This window comes from Medicago sativa, chromosome 5, assembly GCF_051527215.1.
Source record: "Medicago sativa cultivar Bolivia chromosome 5, Bolivia_mono, whole genome shotgun sequence".
NCBI classification, from domain to species: domain Eukaryota; kingdom Viridiplantae; phylum Streptophyta; class Magnoliopsida; order Fabales; family Fabaceae; genus Medicago; species Medicago sativa.
In genome coordinates, this window is record NC_140753.1 from 42,689,075 (window position 1) to 42,716,698 (window position 27,624).

Here is a 27,624-nt window from a genome sequence, read left to right on the forward strand (position 1 = left end):
AAGAATTGCGTAGAAAGAATTAAGTAGTAGCAGTTTTGAAAGTAGAGAAGAAAAAGCATTGGTGTGAGGCATCGGCACAAGGCAGTGGGCAGAGTGAATATACATTCGTTCTCTGCTTTCAACCCTAATTCGAAAAGAATAATAATGTGGCCTTGTAGTGTTGTTACTACACCCAACCCTTCTTCCTTCTTTCTATTCCTTCCATCCTCCTCTACCAACAACAACAATTACAAACCCTCTCCTTTTCGTTTTCCCACTCCACGCCGCTGCTTTCGCCTCACCCCCCAATCTACTACTTCTCCCGATTTCAACGGATGGGCCCACCTCGATTCACCCGCCCGCTCCACCACCGCCCACAAACCATTTTCTTCCTTTGCTCCTTTTGCTGCTGCTGCTACTGCTTCCGTCGCTCTTCTTCTTGCCGCCTTCTCCCTTTCAAGTAGAAATAATAATGGTGAGTAGTCAGTCAGTCAGTCATTTCTGTTTCACTTTATTTGTTGTTTTTGTTGTTGTCAATACTCATTCAAATTGACGTGCATTTAGGTTTTAATATTCAATTCACAACCCCGTTACAACGAATGTGGAGTACAATTACCACCACTCATGGTGATCGAGACAAAGCTGTGGAGAAGGTGGAGGAGGAGGGGTTTGATGAATCCACCGCTGAAGAAGCCGTTACACAAACTGGTAAGCAACCACAATGGACCAGCTTATTTGTTGTGAATATTGTCTTCATTTTACTTTTCTGATATCTTAGGGTAAGGTAGTAAACACTATTTTTAATACCTGTTGTTTCGCTGCTAGGCCACTTAGGTTAGCGGGCATTGTCCCTCACTTATTACCAATCTCCGGTGTGTAATCAACATGTTGCTAACTTCAGCTCGGTTGAATAAGACCTTAGAGTAAAGTAGTAAACACTATTTTTAATACCCTTCAAGTATTGTGAATCGCTCGTGTCGGTCTGGTAAACCATTTTTTGGAGAGTCTGTCTATGCACTCTCTGCCTGGGAGGTCTATAAGTGTGGAATCAAACTCATGTTCTGTCTTTGATGGCAACTCAGTTGCTTAACTCTGAGAGGTGCTGATTAGTCACACTGATGTGAAATACCCAGGGACTCACGTTAGTGACTCAAACAAAGGCCAATCTTTTTCATTTTGAGTTTCACTCCGACCACCACACCGGGCCCCATCCATGCCACCCCTCATTTTCTACACAGAAACCTATCCCAGAACCACTACACACGAGCAACCACCCCCCGTTACCAGATTCAAACTTGCATTGAAGATTGCTTAGCATCACTGAAATTTTTTAGGTTAAGGAGGATGAACAATTTTGTGCTTTTACCATTCAATTTGGTCCTTGACATGTGAGACGTAATGTGTTGCATCAGTTTGACAAATCAACATCTTAAGGTGGCTAAAAAACGTGACAGCTATCAAGATTTCACGGAGTTTAGCAACTAAGTTGACGACATTAGACTAAAATGACTAATAGAAGTTAGATTGGAGGAGTTATTGTTTTTATTTAAATATATATTCTTTTCATTACTTCAAAGACGGAAAATGAGTGCTTACTCAAATTGTAATTATTATTTTTTTGCATTTAATTAAAAACTACTATTAGGATACTGGGTATATGTCTAATCTCAATAAAGGGGCTGAGTAAGGAAATTGGGAAATTTGCTTATGCAGCAGTTAGTTGGGTTAAATAGCAAACCATATTTAGGGGAGGGAACATGGAAGGGGAATGGTTGTGATCATTTCAGTTTGAACCGTATAGGTTGGGCACAAAGTGTATCAACTGTTCTCTTCCGTAATACATCTAGATTTCCATCAATAGTGCTACATCTCATTTTCTAGAAATAATGATAGTAGTTCTTTTAACCACTGTCCTTAATCTTATTGATATAATTTTCATAACAAAACAAATTATATTTTAGTTGAAAATGAATCTGCTAGAGAAATTAATCTTAATCTTGTCTTTCAAAGGTTCCAAAAAATAAATTACATCAATATAGTAATGTCAACTTTCTTAAGTTGATTGAAAGGATTGCATAGTTGAATTTAATAATGATCTTAAGATCATGCGAGACACATTCATGTATCATCATAATTAACTTGTTAGAGATATTTATAACATATAAAAATAGGAATGATGTACTTCTAGTATACAAAGGAGTTCTTGTATCTATGATTCTTCTAAAAAGTCTAACACTAATTTTGTATCATGTATCATTGTTGTTATGAGTTTAACATTGGAGAATTTTGCTTCCAAAAGTTTAAATTTAGTTAATTACGAGTTGATATACTTTTACTTTTTTGGTGCTATTATTCTTAGGTGCTAAAATTTCAGTCTATTTCACATGTGTTATTGTTCTATACTTCTAGGATATTTTATTTTGTTTTGGTGTCTATGGAGTAATTAATTTATTTTTAGATGTTGTTTAAAAAAATATTTATTTGGTAGTGGAAAGCGGAAAAAAATGAAATGAAGAGTTAATAAAATTACAACAATGAGCTAACAAATTTTATGATGTGTTATGTAAGGGGCTCCTTTCTCATATTATGCCTAAGGCCCCTAAAACTCGAGGAACGACCCTGCTTAAGTGATGTTTTAATATCGGTCGTTCTAGGGATGACCAAAAAATCTGCATCTGTGGATATCCGCGGATAAAATCCGCCACGAGCACGGAGCGGATACCTTAATGGATACACATGAATAAAATAAATGGATATTTCAACAAAAAGTTATTTACTGGATACAGATACATATTTGATGGTATCCACATCTGTGGATATCCGTGCCCGCTAATAAACTAAGTAAATTACATAAATAATCTTACTACCCTTTTCAACTTCAGTAAAAAAACCTCATACTATACACTATTATTACGTGACTCTTCAATTCTCCTTTAAAACAAACCAATACTGTTACCCTTAATATTTGATTTTTTTTAATAAATGAACTTGTTTTATTAAAATGTGATTAACTTTTTTTTGTTATGAAAAAAATGTATGGATATTTTGAAGAAATAAAATTTATGGATATTTGTTCTGAACATACCAAAGGACCAATTCGATTAGGCCCGGGTCCGACCCGAGCCCCAAAAGCAGGCGGCATCATACGATGGATACGCCCTAAATCTCACTGGATTATGGTCTGGCCTTCACTTGGACAATTGTCTCTAAGGGGACAAAAGTGACCATCAAGGTGCTTCGTAACATTTGATCTGGATTGGGATCTCTCGATCCAAACCATATATACCCATGTTTAGCCTTGGGTCATGTATGACACTTCTTACACATGATATAACTGCATTCTCTCTTGAACTGCTTACTGACTTGGCTGCAGAGCAAAACAGTTTGTTTTTGCACTATTACACGAGGCACATGCCTTCAAGCTTGGCGCGTGTGCGCACCTGATAGAAAAACAACATTTTGTTGTTTTCAACTGCGGATTTGGGGGAAAAGCCCAGTTTTTCAGCCCAACCCCACTTGGAATTAAGCCTACAAATACAATTTCTCTCATTCACAACTATTCATTCAGAATGAAGTGATTCAAGAGAAAGGCAAATGCTAAGAGCATCAAGGGGGAGTCTTTTCTCAACCTTAGCCCCAACGCTCTGACTGGTGATGATATTGGTCTTGGTCCACGAGATAAATGGATGATCATGTCGGATATGAATTTCCTCATTGCACATAGATACAAGCATGTGGTGGTTTTACGATCCATTAATAAAGGGAAATCAGAAACTTTTATCCCTCTACACGATGCACCTTCGCATATACAACGAATGATTTGTCTCGCACATGTGAATCACAACCATTTATGATGGTATATTTGAAGGATGGTTGTCCAATTCCTCTTACTTTTGTGCTACAGAGACCACACTGTCGAGAAATTGTAAAAAAAAATGGGATGAAAGATATGTCGGTAGGATGATTACCTATAATGAACTAAGTCGGTCGGCAAGATATTGAAAGTTGTCTCTATCTATTAGCTTATGTAGTAGCGTATGTTTGATTAAGTAGTAACTTATGTTTTGAGTGATGTCATTAGTTTTTGTACAACACTCGTTCAGTTTAGATCACATACTCCGCACAAGTGTGCTACTAGAAAGGTTGTAAAATTTGGAATCAAGTTTTGCGTTCAAGTTTTTCAAAATATATTTTTTAGTGATTTTATTCCATTCACAAATTGCATTGCATAATTTGAATCGAATCATTCAAACTCTTGGGTGTTTAGCTCATGAAAATTGATTTTGTATCTATTCAAATTATTTTGAATCGATTCAAACCTTGCATTGCATATTTTGAATCGATCCAGTCAAACTATCAGGTGTTTAGCTCATGAAAATTGATTTTGAATTTATTCAAACCATTTTGAATCAATTCAAATCCTTTTTATAAGTTGTGATTCGATTCAAAATTGTGCCTGTATAGATTTGAATATATTCAATCTTCATATGAAATTCTTTGAGTTGATTCAAAGTTTCTCTGAATCTACTCAATCTTCATGTCAACCTAAAATTCAAAATTCACACTATTGAATATATTTAAACTTCCTTGAATCGATTAAAACGTTATTTTTCTGTATTATTTTGGGCCCAACTTGCTTCTATCTCACTTGAATGTATATACTTAGTATCTTATCCTTCTCTCACTCATAGAATCAACTTGCAAAAACACTCTAAAGTCTTTTCACTCTCTTCACTATAAACTTCTTCATATTAAACACTTTTTCTAAACATCATTTTTATGATTTGACATCTAGATTATTAGTGTGCTATAGGATTTTTTAAGTTTGGTTTCTTTCAAGGATCTAAAGCAAAAGGAGATATATTTCACCTCTGAAGGTAATTGTGGGGGTTGTTTCTCAAACAATCAAGGTTAAAGGAGATTGAAGCAGAGGTATATCAAAGAAGATTTCTTGGCGAAAAAGTCGAAGGGTTGCATGCAAGCTTTAGATTTGAAGACCTTGGGATAATCCGATTTCTAGAGAGTTTGAAGATTGGATGCTTCGTGTGATTGCTTAGGATAGAAAATTCAGATTAGGAATTGAAGGAATCTTTGTAATCTTACACTTGTAAACATTTTCAACATTTAATGGAAGCCAGTGGAAGAGACGTTTTCTTCTACGAAGAGAGGATATACCCATAGTGGGGATGAAAAAGAGAAACCTCTATAAATCTCTGGTGTTCACTTCTTCTTTAACTCTTTAATTTAAGCAATTAACTTTGATATATGATGTTTATTGATTAGCTTAATTACCATATGATTGTGATTGAATATTTTCCTAAAACCTAATTTCCATTTATCACATTTGTGAATACATTACCAATTCAATGACCTTGCATATCAGAGATTGACTTGTTGATAATCTTCCTTCGTATATCAAAGTAGCTTATTTCTTGTGGTAGTTGTTTCTTCTGATAAAGTTAGGTTTGGTTTGACTTAGTTATTGGTTTTGTTGATTACTTTGTGTGTTGATAATTGATTGATAGCATGTCCCGTTGTGTTGAGCCTTTTCCTTTTGATAGGTTAGTTGTTTAAACTTCGCATGCCATGTCTTTCGTCTTACATATTGTGTGCTGGTTTCCGGTGGGCCGATTACTTTTGCTTCGAGATCGGGAGTCGGGGTCTAGCTGCAATCTTTGTTTGGCTTGATTTGGTTTTTTCTGGTGTACCGGGGGGCGAGGGGTGCCCTGCTAATTTGGGACTAAAGTCTGGTGGGTCGATCACTTTTGATTCGAGATCAGGAGTCAGTTCTTTGTCTCGAGTTCGTTTTTGGGCTTTTGTTTTGTGCTCTTTCGGTGGATCGGAGGTCGCGAGGTTGTGAAACCTGCATGATCCTTCGGTCAGGTGCTCTTCGAATTGTGGCTCAGCTTGGGTGTTGAGGTCTGGGTGTTTTATTTTGAGGGTGTTCTTTGGGGGTGAGTAGTGACGATGAGCGGTGGTGGATACCGTGTTTACAATGCTTGTTTTTTTTTGAAGGAGTATGTTTTAGGTGGTGATGTGTTTTGGTGGGTTTATTTGCAGGGGTGTTTTTAGGTTGTTATGGTGTACCGTCTATATGCGGCACCATTTGTATCTTGTTTCGTCCATACCTTGCGTCTTGCGGGGATGACGTTTAATAATATTTGCCGATTCAAAAAAAAAAATTCAAGTGTGAATCTTTCATTCAAATTGAATTGTTCTCTACACATTGCATTGCTTTTTTATCATTCATATCTTGTGCGCAATTTCGAATACTCATTCGTTTTTCAAAAGAATTTCAAATTAGAAAAGAATTTAAAAGGAATAAGTTATTCACCCCCTCTAGCTTATCGGTGTAATCGTCATATTGTCTAACAATTATGAGGTAATAGGAGATGATGATTTGTACCTTGTTAATAAAATTGACCTAAAAGAGAAAATTGTTGCTAACAAAAAGGTTGGAAATGAAGTCAAGATTGAAAAAGAAGAAAACCTTAAACTTGATGATTAACTTAGATCTTAGCACAGATTAGTTGAAATGTATATTATTTACAAAAATATTATGATTTTTTTAATATAATTATAAACTCGTTGTTTTTATATTATTTTATAAAATAAGAATTTGTTGAATTTTCAAAGACATAAAATCATTTCAAACAAGTTGTTGAACTCTAAGACAATTAAAATTAGAGAAATGATATTTTGACAACCACTTTTTGACAACTTTTGGACAACTTTCTCTCTCATACTCACATGATGTTGTTATCCTCTCTCTTCCTTTTTCTCTCTCCATTGTTTTTGACCAATAAGAAGTGAGAAAAACAAGGTTGTCAACAAAGTTGTCATCAAATAGATGTCAAAATATCATCTATTCTCTAATTATGAAACTTAATGTCTACCAAAAATACAATCTTACCCCTTCTTAATATTTTGACACGTCATCAAAATTATATCCTTTTGTGTCTTTTGCATCAACTTTCCCTTATTTTTTCTCTCCTAAAAACAAATTAAACAAACTCACTCGATAAAACACACTAACTTAATCTTTTTTTTAAACAAACAAACTTATTCTTAATCTCAATCAAAACAATTTTTCCTATATCTTCTATTCTCTAATTTTAAAATTAATGTCTACCCAAAATACAATCTTACCCCTTCTTAATTTTTTTGACATGTCATCAAAATTATATCCTTTTGTGTCTTTTGTTTCAACTTCCCCATATTTTTTCTCTTAAAAATAAATTAAAACAAACTCACTCGATAAAACACACTAACTTAATCTTTTTTTTAGAACAAACAAACTTAATCCCAATCAAAACAAATTTTCCTATAATCCAACTTTTAAATGTCTAAAGAGTTAAAAAAAATTACAAAATGTTTGCCTTTGTTTTTTCTTTATCTTTTTTTGTCAAGAAAAATTATATTAAATAAAAAGAAATAGATAAAGAGACCGAGAGCATTAGACCATGACTTAGGTACAACAAAAAAAACGGGGATATCACATAATAAATCAGATCAAGTGGATCAATCCAAATATATCGTAACAAAATTCACTAATCAACAAGCGAACCCGTACACGGGCATGAAACCATGTCATAAAAAAAAATGAAAAGTGAACCTCTACGAAAAACAATTAATGGATCGACCGTCAGCACGGTTTCAAAATCCAAGTGCCAACAATTCCATAAACAAATTTAATAGCATAAAAGCTCTTTCGAGCTTGAAGAACTAGAGTGTAGACAAACAAGACACTTTGAAATCGGCAGATCTCAACATATTTGAAAACAACAGAAAATCAAAGAAATCAGGCCACCATGTCATATTATAAAATATTATTTTTTTATTGTTGTAAAATATTAATTATTATATCTTTAGAAAGATGACTCTAAAAAACACTGAATACGTGATAAATGAGTCACTAAATAATATTGTTGTACAATTTATACACGGGACTAATAACGACATCTTTATCAATAATGAAATCTTCACTATTTTAAACATTTCTACATTTTTTTAGTTTACCACTTCATAATATTTAATAACAACTATTTCAATGATTTTTTCATGGACAAACTACACTAACATCCCTTACGGTCTTCTTAAATAACACAAACACCCGCTCTATTTTTTAACTAAACACTAATCTCCCTTTTTTTTTTTTTATCAAATTGACAAGAACTTCTCTTATAATATAACACAGTTTAAACTTTATTAAATCCATTTGTTAATTATGAGTATGAACTCATTTAATTTTCGACCATTTTTTTTCCATTTTTCACTTGGTGATTTTTCTCAACTTACTGTTCCTCGGTCAATGTGGTTTAATTTTTAAATGGATATATCGAAGATGATTTTATTTTCATTGATCAACCACATTGTCCATCCACCAAAATTCTTCTCATTTTTGTATTCTCCTTTGATCTCTTATGTAATTACCGATGTTTGATTCTATTTGGTGGTAAAAACAAATGTTGTTATAGTTTCTCCACTGTGAAAAAAAAACCTAATTTAACTTAATTTTGAAAAGAGAAAACAGATACAAACAAATCAAGAAAAAAATATCATTTAACTTAATTGTGAAAAGAGAAAACAGATACAAACAAACCAAAATAACTGAAATCAAATTGTATATTAACAAAGTTATTGAAATGGATAAAATGAAGGGGGGGGGGGGGATTGTTGTGTTTGGAAAATTATAAGGGGTGCTTATGTTATTTAAGAAAATATCAGGGAAGTTAAAGTAATTTGCCCTTTTATCATTAATGCCAGCTTTACCATTAGTTTTGTCTGATTTTTCTCAATTCATGTAATATTGCAATGCGCTTTGATGCGTAGCCCCCCACTTCGAATTAACCCGTGCGTAGCACGGGCCCGTGCTTAGCACGGGTTTGTTGCTAGTTACTCTTAAAATTATATAATCTAAAAGAGTTGTGTTATTTGAACAACCATTTCAATGACAACTTACGTGACAACCATAATTTACAATGAAAATAAGATATTGACAGAGAAATCAAAGTAATAAGAGAAATATGAGAGAGAAAATTGTCACAAAAATTGTAAAAATATCATTTTTCAATCCAAAATTAAAAATACAAAATGAAGTAAGTCCACTTGTAATGGAACCAATATATATTAAAAGTTATTTAAGGGGTGGACACAAACCCGCGGTCCGACCCAAACCGGTAAAACCGCATGGGAATATTGAAAGTCGGGCGGGTTTAAAACGGTTTATCAGGTCAACGGGTTAAAGTGTTCGGTTTGGTGTGAGTTACAATGGTTCGGATCGAGTGTGATAAAGTGATCCAATGCTAACCGATTTCGTCCATGACTTCTTGACCGTTGTTCCTTAAAGACTTTAGTTTGTACCGGCTACAAAAGAGTTACCAACTACGGAAAAGGATTCTCTCATGCACATAAGAGTCGACTTGATTCTTGATCCTTAATTTGCTAGGTGTGAAAAGGGAGACATATTTGAATTAAAAAATAGGAGAAATGGGATAAAGGGTTAAGATATCCCACACTTGAAGAAAAATAGACCAAAAAGAATCCCCTCCCGCCAACCGTGTTCTGAACCGGATAATGTAGTTGCACATGCTACATATGCTTTTAATAAACATACACATGCCATTATGCCAAGTCGTAAAAAGCTTTTTAACTTTGACAGGTAGCTAGAGTCTAGAAAATACTACCCCCTCCGTTTTAAAATAAGTGTCGTTTTAGCAAAAAAAAATTGTTTTAAAATGAGTGTCGCTTTCAGTTTCCAATGCAATAATAACTTTTTCTTTTCAATTGTATCCTCCAATTAATACTATGCACACTACTTTCAAAGTATTACTTTTAAAACTAACCAATAGTTAATAAAGATAATTTGGTAAAATAACCATTCTCTTTCTCTTAATCATTGCATTTCTTAATATGTGTGTAAACACCTAAAACGACACTTATTTTAAAACGGAGGGAGTATAATATATAAATTTTCAACTTTATTGCAGAGATGTGACTAAAGAATGACTACACCTTTCACACTTCTTGTTTTTAATCAATTACTTATTTTTATTTTGAAAGAGATGTGACTAAAGAATGACTACACCTTTCACACTTCTTGTTTTTAATGCAATTACTTATTTTTATTTTGAAAGAGATGTGACTAAAGAATGACTACACCTTTCACACTTCTTGTTTTTAATGCAATTATTTATTTTTATTTTGAAAGAAAACGTTTATTTATTTATTACACTTTATATTCTCTCTTCTTGAATCTAATCTTCTACTGTTATGTAAATGTTGAGACCTTTAGTTTTTTGCTTTGTTGTAATTCTATGGCTTTTACTCATGTCAATTTGGTCGCAAACAAAGGTGTTTTCGCAGCGACCTTCTGTCAGTATGATACCATTTTCTATTCTAAGATCTGCAATGGGTAAACAACGATTGTGTTGAAGGGTTGAAGATGTTAAATGTTGTGCAGAAGCAGTGGTTGCTAAACGCGGCGGCAACGGTCAGATCTGGAATATAAGATCTTCATCCTCTTTCTCTCTTTCTTTTTCTGAAAACCCGTTATGGAAGAAAAAGTGGATCTAAGAGCCAGGTTGTCGGCAGCCATCCACGAGTGTAGTTAGTAGTGAGTCACTGACTGGTGAGAGGCAGCTTTACAAACTAACAAACACATTTAGTTACAGTTGTTAGGTCTTTCCGTCACTACTCCCTTTGCTCTTTCTTGCGAGAGTTTGTGGTCTTTCAGTAGCATTTCTTGTTCTCTTCTGGGCTCTTGCTTTCAAATCTAGCTTCCTCAATACTCCTAATTCTCTTCCTCAACAGGATCTCATCTATGCAGTACATACATACACACATCTCTATTTTCTTCATTCCCTTTTCATTTACATCAAAACGATGCATAAGCTTTATTTTAATTTAATTTAATTGCAGGTTCTCCATCCTGTGCTCATGGTCATTGGTTTTATCCTTTTAAGTGGAGAAGGTAACTTAATTAGTAGTAGTACTCTAATTTCAGCAACCCAAAAATATTATGTATTGGATTAGGATATTGTACATAATGAAATCAAGTCATTATTGGTCATACTTAGTGTATACATACTTTTTTAAGGACGTAGTGTGATGTATTTTCTCCTCACTTGAATTGTGAGAAATAGTATGATGTTGTTGAATTATATGATAAAGTCGATGTTGGTGAATACATATATATGTTGATTGATTGTGATATTGTTGGTGAATACATATATGTTAATTGATTGTGATATTGTCCGTGAATGCATATATGTTAAGTGATGGTGATTTTGTTGGTAACTTTTTTTCATAATTTATAATACAAATAAAAATAATTACTAGTACTGTAATAAGTAATATAATAATTTGATAAAAACTAAAGAAAAAAATACTTATTTTCTGAACACGTCTATATAACATACACACATTTTCCATTGTAAAGTTCACCATAAAAAACAATACACTCTCATCTCTTCCTTCTTTTTTCCTCTATCTCCAATTTAAGTCATGACAAAAGTAGGAGTTAGTGTTGGTCTGAAGTATGACCGTGCACATCAAACTAATGATGTTAATTATGTTAGAGGACCCGTGAATTCCGCCGTTCGAGTCAAGAACTTGTTGATAAATCATTTTGGGTTTTAGTCTGAGGACATAACCCTTCTCATAGATGAATATCCGACGATGACTTGTCGTCCAGAAAACAATTTTGAAATAAAACCAAGTGTTGTCACCCACGAAACCCTTTTGACATTGTTGTTGAATTTGTTTTGAAAATGAATTGGTTTTTGCAATATGGGAGAAACGATACGAACTTTGCAAAACTTTGAAATTTAAATGAGTTGGCCTATGAGACGTTGATGTATACACTACTGCACTAATATATGAGTGCAGTAGTGTATACGTCAACGTTTCGTAGGCCAACTCACTTAAAATTTCAAAGTTTTGCAAAATTCGTATCGTTTCTCCCATATTGCAAAAATCAATTTATTTTCAAAACAAATTCAGCAACAGTGTCAAAAGGGTTTTGTGGGTGACAACACTTGGTTTTATTTCAAAATTGTTTTCTGGAGGACAAGTCATCGTTGGATATTCATCTATGAGAAGAGTTATGTCCTCAGACTTAAACCCAAAATGATTTATCAACAAGTCCTTGACTCGAACGGCGGAATTCACGGATCCTCTAACGTAATTAACATCATTAGTTTCATGTACACGATCATACTTCAGACCAACACTAACTCCTACTTTTGCCATGATTTAAATTGGAGATAGAGGAAAAAAGAAGGAAGAGATGAGAGTGTATTATTTTTTATGGTGAACTTTACAATGGAAAATGTGTGTGTTATATAGACGTGTTCAGAAAACGTGTATTTTTTTTCTTTAGTTTTTATCAAATTATTATATTACTTATTAAAGTGCTAGTAATTATTTTTATTTGTATTATAAATTATGAAAAGAAGTTACCAACAAAATCTCCATCACTTAACATATATGCATTCACCGACAATATCGCAATCAATTAACATATATGTATTCACCAACAATATCACAATCAATCAACTTATATGTATTCACCAACCATATCACAATCAATCAACATATATGTATTCACCAACATCGACTTTATCATATAATTCAACAACATTATATTATTTCTCACAATTCAAGTGAGGAGAAAATACACCACGCTATGTATACACTTAAGTATGTTAACTGATGTAGTATGTTTTTGGATAGAATTATATCGACTTTATCATATAATTCAACAATATTCTACTATTTCTTACATATCAAATTTTTTTCTGCTCTCTCCTCTGCACTTTTCGCTGACCAAAATACCCATGTGTTAGTTAACTAACGCCGCGCAACTTAACTCACGCTGGAATTAACACTTGCGTGAGTTAACTCACACTGGAATTTACAATAGAATTTCTGCAGAAATATTTTTCCATTTGAATTCACGCAGCGATTGCTAATTCCAAATTCCAGTTTCTTATTGTTATCCTTTTATTCCAATTTAGTTGCTTCCCCCCCTTTATTCATGTATGTCCTGATTGTTGCGCTTTTCACTTCAATCCCAATTATGAATTGTTATTATCACCACTGGTGTCGTAATATACCGTGCAAGGCTTGACTTTTTGAATTGAATTTCCATTGATAGAAATTAATTATGTGTCGTTCCAACCCCTTGTTATTGTTGTGCATATAAACTGCTGTAGCTGTTCTTTTGGAAATTGTAAACTAGTGTGAGGTAAGTAACACAAAGTTTAACACTTGCGGTAGTTAACTAACGCAAGTGCATTTTTGGCATGCCTGCAGGGCGCGAGTGAAAAGTGTAGGGGCAAGAGCAAAATTCTTTTATGTATGGTTTAGTTTTAATTTTTTAACAAAAATTCATAACAAAGTTCAACATGTTGCATTGCAGTGGCTAATAGGCTTCTTGAACTTTTGGCACCGAGGAGAAATGCGATCAGTGAGGATAAGGATCTTACCTTGGCATGTATTTCTTGGCCTATACACTTATGCATTGGCAGTAGCAACGGCGGAAACTGGATTATTAGAGAAGCTGACATTCTTGCAAACACAGAGAAATGTATCCAAACACAACACTGAGTCCATGGTTGTAAATTCTTTAGGCCTTGGTCTTGCTCTCCTAAGTGGCTTTGTTATTTTGGCTGCTGTTTCACCTAAGTATCAAATTCTTCAAAACAAACTTTTGTACTCAGATACTAGGTGTTTGTCATCTTAATAAAAACGCATTTCACTTTCTTATGCTAGAGTCATAACACGTAAATGTTGTTAGAATTTAGATATCTTGGTCACAAGCCAATTAAGATGGCGTCATAACACAAGACAACTATTCTCTCAAATGGTCATTCCTCCGAGCATCAGAATCTGAAATGGAAATGAGACTAGGAGGAGGATCATCATGTCAAAGATGAAACTTCTCAGATCGAGAGAATCTCAACCGCATAACAGTGCAAATGAATATTTGTTCTAGCAATACAGTTGAAAGCGTACATAGAACCAAGGTATTTTTATAAAGCCAAGGAGAGTACCAAAATAAGGAATTACCATTCCTTATCCTGTAACTAAAATCATCTCTAAGAATGTCTTTTGCTTTTGATATGGAATTTGAAACCTGTCAGACATAAGATTTAGGAGATTGCAATAAAGAATTTCCATTCAGATATTTGGTAGACAACATGCTAACCCACGATTTATTGGAGATGTTCGATATCCCAAACCAACTTACCAAGCATAGCAATATTAACCTCTCTAGACAAACAAACGCCAAGACCACCTTGCTTTTTAATTCAGTGACTTTGTTCAAACCAACCAAATATATACTTTTATTAGTTCCACCTTTCCAAATGAAGCTTCTAGTGAGTTGATCAATATTATGGCATATACTAACATGCAGAAAACTCACTTGCATATTGAGTTGGTATGAATATAGTTCAACATTGATAAAGTAGAGCAACTCTATTAGAGGAGGGATCCATTGATTCCAAGAGTAAGTGTAAAGAGTTACTCCAAATTTTAACCATTGATTTTAGTATTAATTAATGGCTGTGATTGATTACTATTAATCCCTATAATAAGATTTTATTACTCCCTTCAAATTTTTTTATTTTTTTATTACTCCTTCTTCCTCCTTTATGAGACCAACATCAATTAAACGGAAATCTCCATTTAAACAGAGTATGCAGGCGAGAACTTTTTTCATTATTATCTCAAAAAGAAAGTCTTGCGCAGCAGCTATTGAACATAGGAACCTTGGAGAACTTTTTTTCATTATATCTCAGAAATTATGTGTGCCTTCAATCTCAATTTGAATTTAGCACATCTAATTTTGGTGATATCTTTATATATATTTGATGCCTTCTGTGCATATTGAAATTTCTCTTCTTGGGTTCAATTATCTCAATGACACCCTAGAGGCTTGCCTTCAATTGCAATGGATTGTTAACCTAAAACACTATTACATGTTAATCTAATGTTTAATTTCTGATATTGAACGATTTGATAGGTTTGTAGGTATGGATCGATACTTTTATGATGAAAGGTGTCAATGATAATTTGTTGGTATGTGAGCCTTCAATTATTCTCAATGCCCAATTGTTAAGAAGGAAGAAGGGGTATGATAATGTTACACTATTTGTCAAAAAAAAATGATAATGTTACACTAGGCATCATTAGTAATCAATCCTAGCCATTAATTAAAATTAAGATCAACGGTCAAAATTAGGAGTAACTCTAAAGAGTTACTCCCGGAGTCAACGGATCCCTCCTCACTCTATTAAGTTCACTGAGAATTAATGATGCTATCATTTTTCTGGTCACCCCCTTAGTCAGAAGAATTAGTGCTGCTGTCATTTTTCTGGTCACCCCCCTTAGTGAACAAGGCTCTAGACTTCACACCATTCATTTTTAAGCCTGAAGCCAAACTAGACTTGTCAAAAATATTTGTCATAAGTTTGCCTTGCGTGCAAGTTAAGTTCGAAAAGAGGAAGACATCGTCTGCAAAAAAAAAAAAAAGAAAAAAAGAAAGAAACTTGGACCATTTTTTGACACATGTATTGGTTTCTAATTATCTGCTTGAACAACTTCAGAGATAGATATGGAAAAATTTTCCATGCAAATCACAAAGAGGTATAGAGAAAGCGGGTTGCGTTACCTTTGAACTCGGTGGGGCAAAAGAAGGGGAGAATCTTTCCGTTCTAAAATAAGAATACAATAGAGGATGTCACACAATATACAATAAGCTTGATTATTGTTAATTTTAGATGACATTTTGCACATAAGTGTAAAATTTGAGGAGGTATTTACTCATTAGAGGTTGACACAGGTTGGGGTGGGTTGGATTTAGCCAAACCCGATATTTGATTCTATCAAATCTAATTGGTTTAGGTTGAGTAAAAGACCTGCATTTTTATATCAAACTTGAACCGAACCAACCCGATAATGATCGGGTTTTGATTTGGGTTGGGTCAACAGGTCACTAAAACCTACTTCTTAAAAAAATCCAAATAAAAAATATAATAAAATGACATTCTATTTCATAAAAATTCTAATATTTAAATTAAATTTCAATATTTAAAATGCTAACAATTGAATTTATTTGAAACACTTTAAGATTAGGGTATAAATGTCTTAAACTATACAATAAAAAAAATTAAAAATTTACAATTTTGTTGAAAAGGTTTGGTTCACAAGTTTGTAATCTTAAACCCCCGAACCAAACTACTACGGGTTTGAATAGGTTGGTTCAGGATGGACCTGAACTTGAACGAGTTCGTATAAATGTGGTTTGGTTCGGGTTGGGTGATCGGGCCACTCTAACCGTGAACACCCCTAACTCATATAGTTAGAGGGTGTGAGTGTTTAAGCGAATGTTAGTAAAAAAAAAATCAAGAAATTATAAAAAAAAACCAATTATCTCATATGACGTGACAGTCCATGTAAACAGTCAACAACCACGTCATATTGACTAATAAAGGGGCAAACTTATCTACGTTTAACAATTTGAGGGAAAATTTTGTCTTTCTTTAATTTCAAAGGATATTTGCAAGAATTATACTAATTTTGAGGTTTTTTTTGTGGTGGCCGGGATTCGAACACCGAACCTTGCATATACTATGCATTGTTCATACCAACTGAGTTAAGCTCACGAGTACTTATTTTGAGGTTTATTGTTTCCTTTCTATTTACTCAATAAAAGAACAATAAAAAAAAATAAAAATTCCTTAAAAAAAATAAAAAAAATAAAATATAGTGGAAGTGAACTCGTTGTCCTTAGCATTGAGGCGAGTGAGTTTGAAAAGGTTCAGTTGAAGCAGAGCATAGATTCCCGAAAGAATTGCGTAGAAAGAATTAAGTAGTAGTAGCAGTTTTGAAAGTAGAGAAGAAAAGGCATTGGTGTGAGGCATAGGCAGAAGGCAGAAGGCAGTGGGCAGAGTGAATATACATTCGTTCTCTGCTCTCTCAACCCTAATTCGAAAAGAATAATAATAATAATGTGGCCTTGTAGTGTTGTTAGTACACCTAACCCTTCTTCCTTCTTCCTATTCCTTCCATCCTCCTCTACCAACAACAACAATTACAAACCTTCTCTTTTTCATCTTCCCACTCCACGCCGCTGCTTTCGCCTCACCCCCCAATCTACTTCTTCTCCCGATTTCAACGGCTGGGCCCACCTCGATTCACCCGCCCGCTCCACCACCGCCCACAAACCATTTTCTTCCTTTGCTCCTTTTGCTGCTGCTGCTACTGCTTCCCTCGCTCTTCTTCTTGCCGCCTTCTCCCTTTCTAGTAGAAATAATAATGGTGAGTAGTCAGTCAGTCAGTCATTTCTGTTTCACTTTATTTGTTGTTTTTGTTGTTGTCAATACTCATTCAAATTGACGTGCGTTTAGGTTTCAATATTCAATTCACAACCCCAATGCAACGAATATGGAGTACAATTACCACCACTCGTGGTGATCGAGACAAAGCTGTGGTGGAGGAGGAGGAGTTTGATGAATCCACCGCTGAAGAAGCCGTTATACAAACTGGTAAGCAACCACAATGGACCAGCCTATTTGTTGTGAATATTGTCTTCATTTTACTTTCCTGCTACCTTAGAGTAAGGTAGTAAACACTATTTTTAATACCTTTTGTTTCGCTGCTAGGCCTACTTAGGTTAGGGGGCATTGTCCCTCAGTTATTACCAACCTCGGGTGTGTAATCGACATGTTGCTAACTTCAACTCGGTTGAATAAGACCTTAGGATACTGGTATAGGTATAATCTCAATAAAGGGGCTGAGTAAGGAAATTGGGAAATTTGCTTATGCAGCAGTTAGTTGGGTTAAATAGCAACCATATTTAGGGGAGGGAACATGGAAGGGGAATGGTTGTGATCATTTCAGTTTGAACCGTATAGGTTGGGCTCAAAGTGTATCAACTGTTCTCTTCCGTAATACATCTAGATTTCCATCAATAGTGCTACATCTCATTTTCTAGAAATAATGATAGTAGTTCTTTTAACCGCTGTCCTTAATGTTTTTAGAATCATCAGGATCTAAGAATTTCTCTCAAATACTGTTTTGCTATATTTTGTAAACATCAAATTTTATTCGGTCCAGTTTTGATCGAAACATTTAATTCTAGTTCAAATGGAGGAGTGCCTCAGGTGTTTTATGTGATGCGAAAGTACCGCTCAAGTTGAAGGGAATTTTTTTATCGGAAAGTGGTAAGACGGGCGATGCTGTACGGGACAAAGTGTTGGGCGCTTAAGAACCAACACGAACTTAAATTAAGTGTAGCAAAGATGAGGATGTTGTGTTGGATGTGTGGTAAGACTAGACGAGATAAGATTAGAAATGAAAGCATTAAAGAGAGAGGGTTGGGGTAACACACACCTATAGTAGAAAAGATGGGTAGAAACTAGACTTAGGTGGTTTGGACATGTAGAGAGAAGACCTGTGGATTCTATAGTAAGGAGAATAGATCAGATGGAGGGGAGTCAAATCACTAGTGGTAGGGTAGGGGAAGACCTAGAAAAACTATAAGAGAAACTATTAAGAAGGATCTAGAGATTAATGGGTTGGAGAAAGACATGGTTTTTGATAGAACAAACACTATGGCGTTGTTGTTTGATTCATGTAGCCGACCCCACTTAGTGGGAAAAGGCTTGGTTGTTGTTGTCAAGATATTTTTTATTGCTTCAATAGTTTGATATTTTCTGTTTAAGATTAAGGTTGAGTATTTACTTTTTGTGTTGTATATTTCTCGAAATATCTTCATCCTTTTTTTACCCTGCATATCAGAAACTACTGAAAAGCCGGCACGAGTTACAATCCCTGTTTCAGCTGATTCCACCCAAGAAGAAGCATTGTCAGTCTTAAAGAAGTTGAAGGTTTGTTTCTAGAAGAATGGTTTTTATATATATAAGGCAGACAAGTAGTATTCACCTAGGTGTACTCTGTACAACTCAAGATCATTTCATAAAATAAAAGAATAATTATTGTACAAACATTATCAGTTTTTTCTTTTTCTTTTTGGTATTGAGATGTCATTATATTTGGTTATTTCTGAAAATTTGTTTTTTTAAATATATGAATTATTTTTTAGACATGTGAATCATAGCTCTCTACCTTATTTAGTTCAATGTACTGGCATTTGCTTAACATTGCTGGAGTCATTTGTTTCGATATTGGTTATGCTGCATATGTTTTTAGCTGATGTGCATGTTCTAGAAGAAAAGATAAAACAAGCAAGAATTGAGGGAAAAGCTAGACACATGTTCGTATAGATAGTATATTAATGCATTAGTATGTATGATGATAATGTCTAACTTAGTATTTCTCTGGGCTTGAGAATTTCTGGATGAAGGGCTACACGTATCCTATGGTAGGCATAAATTTGTGCTGCTTAGGGCTTAAATCCAATATGTTTTTGTAATTTGTTCTCTCACATCGGTTGTGTTCTACTATGTTGCACTAAAACTATGCTCTGTGTTTGTGCACTCTTTAGTGGAATTCTAGGCTTGAAATTATGGTTTGTGCTGATTTGTCTAGATAGTTGAAGATGATGTGGAAGCTAATGAATTGTGTACCAGAAGACAATTTGCTAGATGGCTAATTAAATTAAATTCGTCGTTGGAAAGGTTAGTTCCCGTGCATCATTCATGTAACGTCGTTGTCAGAAATTAATTTAGAGCTCAAACATGTAGGTTTGTGTGGCTTCCATTTAAAATGGGTTTCTTTGTCTTCCAGAAATCCAAAACACAGGATTGCTCCAATTGTATCCCTGTCTGGCTCTGTAGTTACTGCATTTGATGATATCGGCATTGATGACCCAGATTTTCAGTCTATTCAAGGTAATAAAAGTTATGGAATTTCACTCGACCCCAAAATCAAGTTTCTTATGGGAAGATATTTGAATGATTTATAATATTTTCCTATTCAATGCTAAAGTCTTGGCAGAAGCCGGTGTGGTCCCCAGCAAATTATCTTGGACAAATAGTTCAAATGGTTGTGGAACTGAGTATAAAGAAGACATAATTTTTTTTCCTGATAGGTGAATTTGTATTCCATTGCTCTTATAATCTTCACAATCAAATTACATTGAACTGAATGGAAGATATTTCAATTTTCAACTGCAGATTCATTTCACGACAAGATCTAATGGAATGGAGAACTCAGTTGGAGTATGGATTTTTCTCTGGGATAATCGACCAGGTACGTGGTTTTAAAAAGACAAGTATTTAGGTAATTTTTAAGTATGCATGATGAAAATCTTCACATGTATGTCATCTCTTAAAACCTGACTTTTTTACAGTCCAGGTATCTATTAAAAAAGCAGGTTATATGGATGTGAAAGAGATAACATCTTCGGGAGTTTATTTGGACATGTTGGCAGGAGATGGTAGTATACTCAGAAAAGTTTTTGGTATGATCTCTTATGTATCGATGTTTCGTTTTTTTTTTCTTCTTTTCTTTTCTCACGAACAATAACAATTGGCACATTTATCACAACAAAATAGAGAAGAAAATAAGAGAGAAAATGACAAAATGTGTATATTATTGAATTCAAATGAGGGTTTACAGAGGAAATGGTTCCCCATCCACAGAGCAAGCTCCTTGCAGAGAGCTAATGCACTCTACCCATTTCTAACAGAAAATATTCTTCAAGATGAATTTCTCTCGTCTATTATTTTCTGTTAATAGATGTAACATTCTTCTAAGAACTGGTACCAAACAGAATTGTTGCAACATTGTGTACCTTTCTCAAGATCAATCTCTGGAGAAAGGTTCTCAGTCAGAGATTCAGACATACACAATTGTTACAACAGAAAGCATTACAAAGAGTTGGTTTGACAAGGTCACAGTTTTCTAATGGGTTCTTCAAGAATTGGAGAGCTTGGCCTCTCCCTCCCAATAACCTTTCATATAACTTCCTAATAGCCAATTTTCCCTTGTCTTTTCCTACTTAGTCTTAACTCTTGTACACCAACACACATAACTGTCACAATAATAAAAATAACTTCATCACTAACTGCTATATATTTGCCCTCTCCTCTTATATTTTTCTCTAATTAGAGGTCTAACCGATTATCTGTCTCTCACAGTCACTTCCGATAGCATATCACACATGCCTATTTCTCGAATAAACTTACCACACCCCGGGGCCATTGGTTGATGCTGGATCAGCTCCTCACTTGGGCCCAATGTTAGCAGGATCATGAGTCACCTCGTGACATTGCACAATTCTGCAATCTTTGAATCTCCCTCCGTGTAGTGATGTACATGTGATCGACAGTTGCAGGATCGTTCCATGAAGTGAAAATCACAACTCAGCCCGCATCTGTATTTCCAGAAACTTGTTTCGGTTTTGAGCTAAAAATCCCATTTTTGTAATTGATAGGGATCCGGGTTGGGTTTTCAGGAAAACCCAGAATTATATTTATGCAACAGTGATGGCCGAATTCCTCTCAACAATCTCGTGCAATTAGGTTTTCTAACTGGGCCAAACAGGCCCAATTTCTCTCTCTTTGTTTGAGGATATTTGTTGTTACAACCACTACAGTTTTCTTTAACTATACCACTATGTTTCATTGTTTCCTCAGTCTTTGATGTTCTCCTTTATTTTTTTACTTCTAATTTTTATTTAATGGATTATATAGATTATATATATATATATATATATATATATATATATATATATATATATATATATATATATATATATATATATATATATATATATAGAATTTTTAAGAATACCAAATAGAGAATAATATTGAGCAGTGTAAGCATAAACAAATGAGATATCAAATGAACTTTGAATTTTCAGCCCCCATTTTATGCTTTTATCTTGGTCTGTAAACTGGGTTAATGAATGAAGTAGTGCCTGTTATTTTATCTTTTAGGCTAGGGTTATTGCTATGTATCTAGGAGTGCAATAATGAAGAATGATCATATCAGGAATCTGTTGTGAATTAACTGTTTTACAGGACAGAGTAAGCGCTTTCAGCCAAACAAACCTTCAACAATAGCACAAGCGGCTGTGGCTCTGACAAGTGGCAGGATGAAAGAAGCAATATCTGCTGAAATATCAAGATTAGAAGCTGAGAATTCTGCCAGGCAAGATGAGACAGAAGAGATTAGATCTGAGCTGCTAAGCCGAGGAGACATACAGAAGTTTTGGGATGCAAAGATTAGTGAAGAGAAAAATCACGGTTCTGATGTGGAGAGGCTTTACCTTGAGGCAGCAAACAATTTGGTCGAAGAGAAGATCAATCAAGAAAAAATAAATGCTGATTTTTTAAAAGAACAGGCAGCAATGGCTTGTCAGAAGCAGATGCTGCTTAGTTTGAAAGAAGAAGTTGATGAGATATCAGAAAAGCTTGCCTTAGAGAGAGTCATATATGTAGATGAAAAACAGACTGTACAGAAGTTACTCACAGATTTAGAGTTCAAGCATGAAAAAATTCTTGACACCAAATCCACGCTAGAAGCCGAGAAAGAAGCTCTTCAGATGCTTAGGTAATTTATGACTTCTGCTTATTTACTGTTTATTTACAGTCCAGTCAAGTATCCATTCAGTTACTATCTTGATTTATGCTTTCCCAATTCCTATTTCAAAATCGTGAGGATTGCAAAGCCACAATAGTGATTAGTGGGAAGGTTTGGAGTTGGTATTTTGATTTGGTGTCCAAAGTTTACATTGCTATGGTAGCTAAATAATTGTGGCACAAGTAATTTGTAGTATAAACTTGTAGTGGCGCATGATTCTTCTTTTTTACTACAACAAAGCATTGTCTCACTGTTTCCTAAAAAAAGATAAAGAAAGAACATGGTGTCACTGAGCTACGTGGGTCAATTGATGCAATTGGTCTACTCTAAAAGCCAATCTTTTGACAAACTATTTATGATATGTTACCTTTTGATAATTTCTGTTTAAGTTCTCTTTGGTTCTCCCTTCCGCATCTGAAATTCTTTGCTCTTGGGCAATCGTGTCCAGATTAGTGCAATTTCTTATACTTAAATAATTAAACATGCATACTCTGCACCTATTTCCATTCATGATCATATCTTATCTCTAGGGTTCATCTTGTCACAACTTGCATGATCTTGAAGCTAACAGTACATGATTTTCTTATCACTATAGCAATAACAAAGCATCGTCTCTTACAGTTACATGTGTGAATCTATGCCAATAGATTTTTTCAAAAGCCAGATTTAAACAAAACCACTGTGCGCAAATTTTCATTTACTTCTTCTATGAAAGATTTCTTTTGCTTTCCTTAGTCCACAACTAAATATGAATTGTTTGCTTTTATATAAACCGTGCTCCAGATTAGTACCGTATCTTTGAATTATAGAGTTAACATCTTGTAATGTATTTTGAGTTGGGCAGAACTTGGGTGGAGGACGAGGCAAGAAGAAGCCAAGCTCGTGCTGCTGTTCTTGCTGAGGTAGGGCGAAGATGGAAATGGGATGACCAAGCTTGAATGTAGGCACGTCAAATAAATGTAAATTGTTATAATTTTATTTACCAAAGGCATAAAATATTTCGGCCATCATGCTTTTTGGTATGATCTTTCAATGAGAAAAGTAAGGGATTTTTGGCTCAGCATGAGCTTCGACCTTTGGTTTTGTATACTAGTGATAGAATCGTAGGATGCACAGGAGGTAACATTGGAATTGTTTAATTTTATACAATTGTTTTTAATAAAATTCTTTTGTAATGCCAATCGAATACACAGTCTGAATCCGACCAAACAACTGCAACTGAAACCTGATTCCAAATAGGATTCTTGTGTTTCTTCTGTGCCAACCTTCGTACAAATCAGCATATATTATTCAAAACTCAACAACTTTACCTTCCTACCGGTAGCGGATGTAAACAAGCCATTGGATTCAAACACTATATATATAGTTCGGGAAGACAAAGTGATGATTCAATCAATAAGTGGGGGTGAATTTTTGCTAAACATCCAGAGTCATTCAACTCTTGTAGAATTTTTGCTAAAATTAGAGTTATTTCAAATCTTATACATTTATAAAATACTTTGAAATGTTAAAAGTCTTTGAGCTCAAATCCGACAAAATTTAAATTATAAAATTTAATAAAATTAATTTTTATTGGTAGGCCTAAGAGGAGGATTTTAGTATCGTTACTCTGAAGCTGGTCTTGCCTCTACTGACACAAAGATTTCATCTTCCTCTACTAACACGTTTATGGAATCAATCGATCGCCAGATTTATGGACACTCCACTTTCCTTGATAACTATTTATACACCAAATACGTGACTAAATCTTCTTCAAAATAAAAATAAAAAATACGTGACTAAAATCATGAGATGGTAATAAATTGGGAACAATCTCATAGCAGAAATAATTAAACCCATACGTGACTTTTATTTAAATAAAATTATAAGTCTCAATCTGATAGAATGAAGGAACAGATTGGAGATGAAGTAAATGTATTTGAGAATTTTCAAATTTGAAAGGAACCAGGCTTATTGAGTGAAAACTAATTTGAATAGTTTTTTTTGGGTGCTAACTAATTTGAATAGTTTTTATTTTTATTTTTATACTATATGTGACCAGATAGGTTCAATTTATTTATGTTATCAAGGTGGAAAAAAAGCTTTACACATGTTACATCGTTAATGAATTAAATAAATCCCTTGTAATATCACAGCACATTATTGAATGCATACATAAAAATTAACTCTCTTAACCTAACTATGAATGAATACATAAATTAAGAGGATTGATATTTTTGCAACCAATTTTTCAAAAACTTTTGGGGTAATCATTTTTTTTTCTCTTTTTTCAAGACAAAAACAATAGAAAAAGAAACAAGACAAAGAGAAAATCATTTTAAAAATTATTCGTAAAGTTATCACAAACAAATATCATTTCTCATAAATTAATCTCATAATTGATATGCCTATTGAGACGTGATTGGATAAACTCCTTCTGCTGCCTATCCATCTTCTGGTTTGTGGTTCAACTTGTCAGCTTCAAGTCTGGGATATCAATTTCTTGTATTGAACATTACATATATCTATTTAGAAACTTTTCCTCGGAATAATATTGTCTTTTTCTGCCGATTAAAAACTACGAAATCCAAATTTTCCTTAAAAAAGAACTATGAAATCCACATTTAACTTTTACTAGTATGAAAATTATATTAGCTATTTTTGTCTGATTTTTTTTTGTCAAATTATCTAATGTTTAAAATTCACCTTTAAAGTCGTTCTTTTTTAGACTCTCACATGTGCTCTTCTAATACTTTTAATGCATTTGTTAGATTTTTACAGAAAAAATAAAATAAATTAGTATGAGTGGATGGTGAAACTAATTCTTAGATGGAGCCGATAGACGATAGCTTTTCTGCGTAGGGGGTGTACTTGGGTGCTTTTGAGTGAGAATTCTTGACCAATTTTTTGAAAGACGGTGATGTCCCATCATATGATGTTTTTAGTTATGTTTTAAAGTATTTTTCTCTACATTTGAAGAAATTATAGAGGTTTTAGAGTGATTACTCATGGTTTGAGAATTGTTTTGATTTGAGTCGTTGTAATTATATTTCTTCCATAACTAGACAACTTCATAAATGTTTTTAGTCTTTTATGGTACAAATCATGTAATTCGACAAAGCAAGATACCTCATGAAATTTATAGAAGCTAAAGAATCAAGTGCAACAAAGGTTTGAAGAAAAAACAACTTGAGAAAGTCATGTCCCAAGTTCCGAGCTCATATAAAGGATGAAAAGCCCTTGAAGAATGAAGAAAATAAGAAAAACAATTTTAACAAATTTTTCAGATTAATATAAATTGACAAAAACCAAATTATCCGATCCACATTCCAATCTAAACCTATCTAGAGAAGAACAAATTTTGACCTCTAAAATTAAAACTAAACATGGGACACAATTACCCACTGGCCACCACCACACCAATCCATGAGAAAAAGTTTATTTATAGAGAAATGACAAAAAGAGTAAATAATGCATGCAATATTGCTTCCATATGCTCCAGTCCACCAAGTAAAGTTTAGCCTTTACTTTAATCAAAATTTATGTCATCTCCATTCTTCTATGTTAACTTTCCCATCTCTCGTTTTAAGATAGGTATAACCCACTTTTGTGAATAAGTTGCTATAGAGCAAGACAACATTTGTCTAGAAAATTTCTATTCCAGTAAATCAGACAAAATTGAAACACCTTGATCTAAAGATTTTCTTTGTGGGTCCTCTGCCAAGAGGAAGAGAAGAATCATACAGTCTTCACATTCCATTCAGATTTTATTTTGAATTTTTTTTTGTGAACAATTTGAAATTTAATTTATATTACCCCAGTTTAAAAAGTTTTTATATTGACAATAAATTATAACCATTAAATCATTATAAACATTTGTCTTTTATCATAATTATTTTTAAAAATCACACACATGATTGATTATGATGTACTAATAATATAATTTTTTTATACAAACAAAATTGAACTATTATGTTAATTTTAAACTTTTCTTACTTTTGTTTTTTTTCTTTTTTTAATGAAAAAAATCTACCGATGCATGAGAATGTACTACTTAGGTAAGAGTACTTGGGTAGCTCAATTTTTATTTTTTTTTTGTAAACAAAATAGAAATTAAATTCAAATAAAAGGGAAGTACAAGGGGTGACTGACCTGACCCAATAAATCATAAAATCAAACCCTAATGGATGATACAAATAAGTCAGCACAAAAGTGGTACAAGATATATAAACAACCATAATCAGGTATTAAGCGGAACCTAAACACAACCACTATCACATATAATTTAGAAAACTCATGTATGGACGCGAAATCGAATTGCAAAAAACACGAAGTGAATGTTCAAAATATCTAAGTAGACGTATGAATCGTCTATCAATACATAAACGTTCCAAGTTCCAACAACTCCTTTCAAACCATCACATATTACTATTAGCGAGTAAGTACATTTTTATCTTACTACCATATATTTATATAGAGTTCTAATTTTTTTTTGTCAAGTAGTCTAATAAATAAAAAATTTACCTCTTAAGGATGAATAAATAGAGTATTCGATATACGAACTCCGACCAATCAAGAGTTTTAATTTTATTCAACAAATTAGCATTAGTGAAATAGTGTGATTTACCCATATGAAAAAAAAGCGTTTTGTTATTTAAACAATCATTTATACAACAACTTTTGAGACAACAAGAATTTTACAAAGAAAAAAGGTATATATTGGAACAAAAACTAAAGTAATAGAGAAAGCAAAAACATAATGTAAGTATAATAGAAAAAATTATCACAAAAATTGTTAAAAAATGATTATACGGATATCATTTCTCATTAAAAAAAAAGACTTATAATATGCTTACATCTATCAGGGGTGGACCTCACCCAGTATTGATACTTTATTGCTGTATGTTCAAATATACCTAGACAGTTTTTTTATTTTTGACAAAAAATACGTTATGATATTTTGTTTGCACATATAAATAAGCTGAACATTTTGGTATTTTTATGATATTTTGTTTGCACATATAAATAAGCTGAACATTTTGGTATTTTTAAGTTTTGTTGATCTGTCATTAGGTGTGAAAACAAATTAGGTTAGGAGCCTAATGT

The 27,624-nt window shown here is 33.6% G+C and overlaps 2 protein-coding genes across 3 annotated transcripts; both read left to right on the plus strand.

Moving 5' to 3' along the window:
• On the plus strand, positions 1-23,720 carry LOC146922242 (SLH domain protein). 2 transcript variants are annotated; one of them, XM_085715272.1, is made up of 11 exons: positions 1-454; positions 544-626; positions 17,477-17,534; positions 18,790-18,878; positions 19,540-19,628; positions 19,738-19,841; positions 19,939-20,041; positions 20,127-20,202; positions 20,308-20,413; positions 21,978-22,509; positions 23,384-23,720. In XM_085715272.1, exons 1-11 carry the CDS (start codon positions 145-147, stop codon positions 23,475-23,477), a joined length of 1,644 nt encoding a protein of 547 aa, XP_085571398.1. In that variant the 5' UTR covers positions 1-144; the 3' UTR covers positions 23,478-23,720. The 2 variants fall into 2 exon arrangements, with proteins under 2 accessions (XP_085571398.1, XP_085571399.1); XM_085715273.1 differs by lacking the exons at positions 1-454; positions 544-626 and adding an exon at positions 16,861-17,307 and having other exon boundaries at positions 17,397-17,534.
• LOC146922243 (uncharacterized) lies at positions 10,424-13,749 on the plus strand. Its single transcript, XM_085710513.1, has 4 exons — positions 10,424-10,471; positions 10,660-10,806; positions 10,900-10,951; positions 13,403-13,749. The coding sequence occupies exons 1-4, from the start codon at positions 10,424-10,426 to the stop codon at positions 13,588-13,590; spliced, it is 435 nt and encodes a 144-aa protein (XP_085566639.1). The 3' UTR covers positions 13,591-13,749.
• Positions 23,721-27,624: the final 3,904 nt, after the last annotated feature.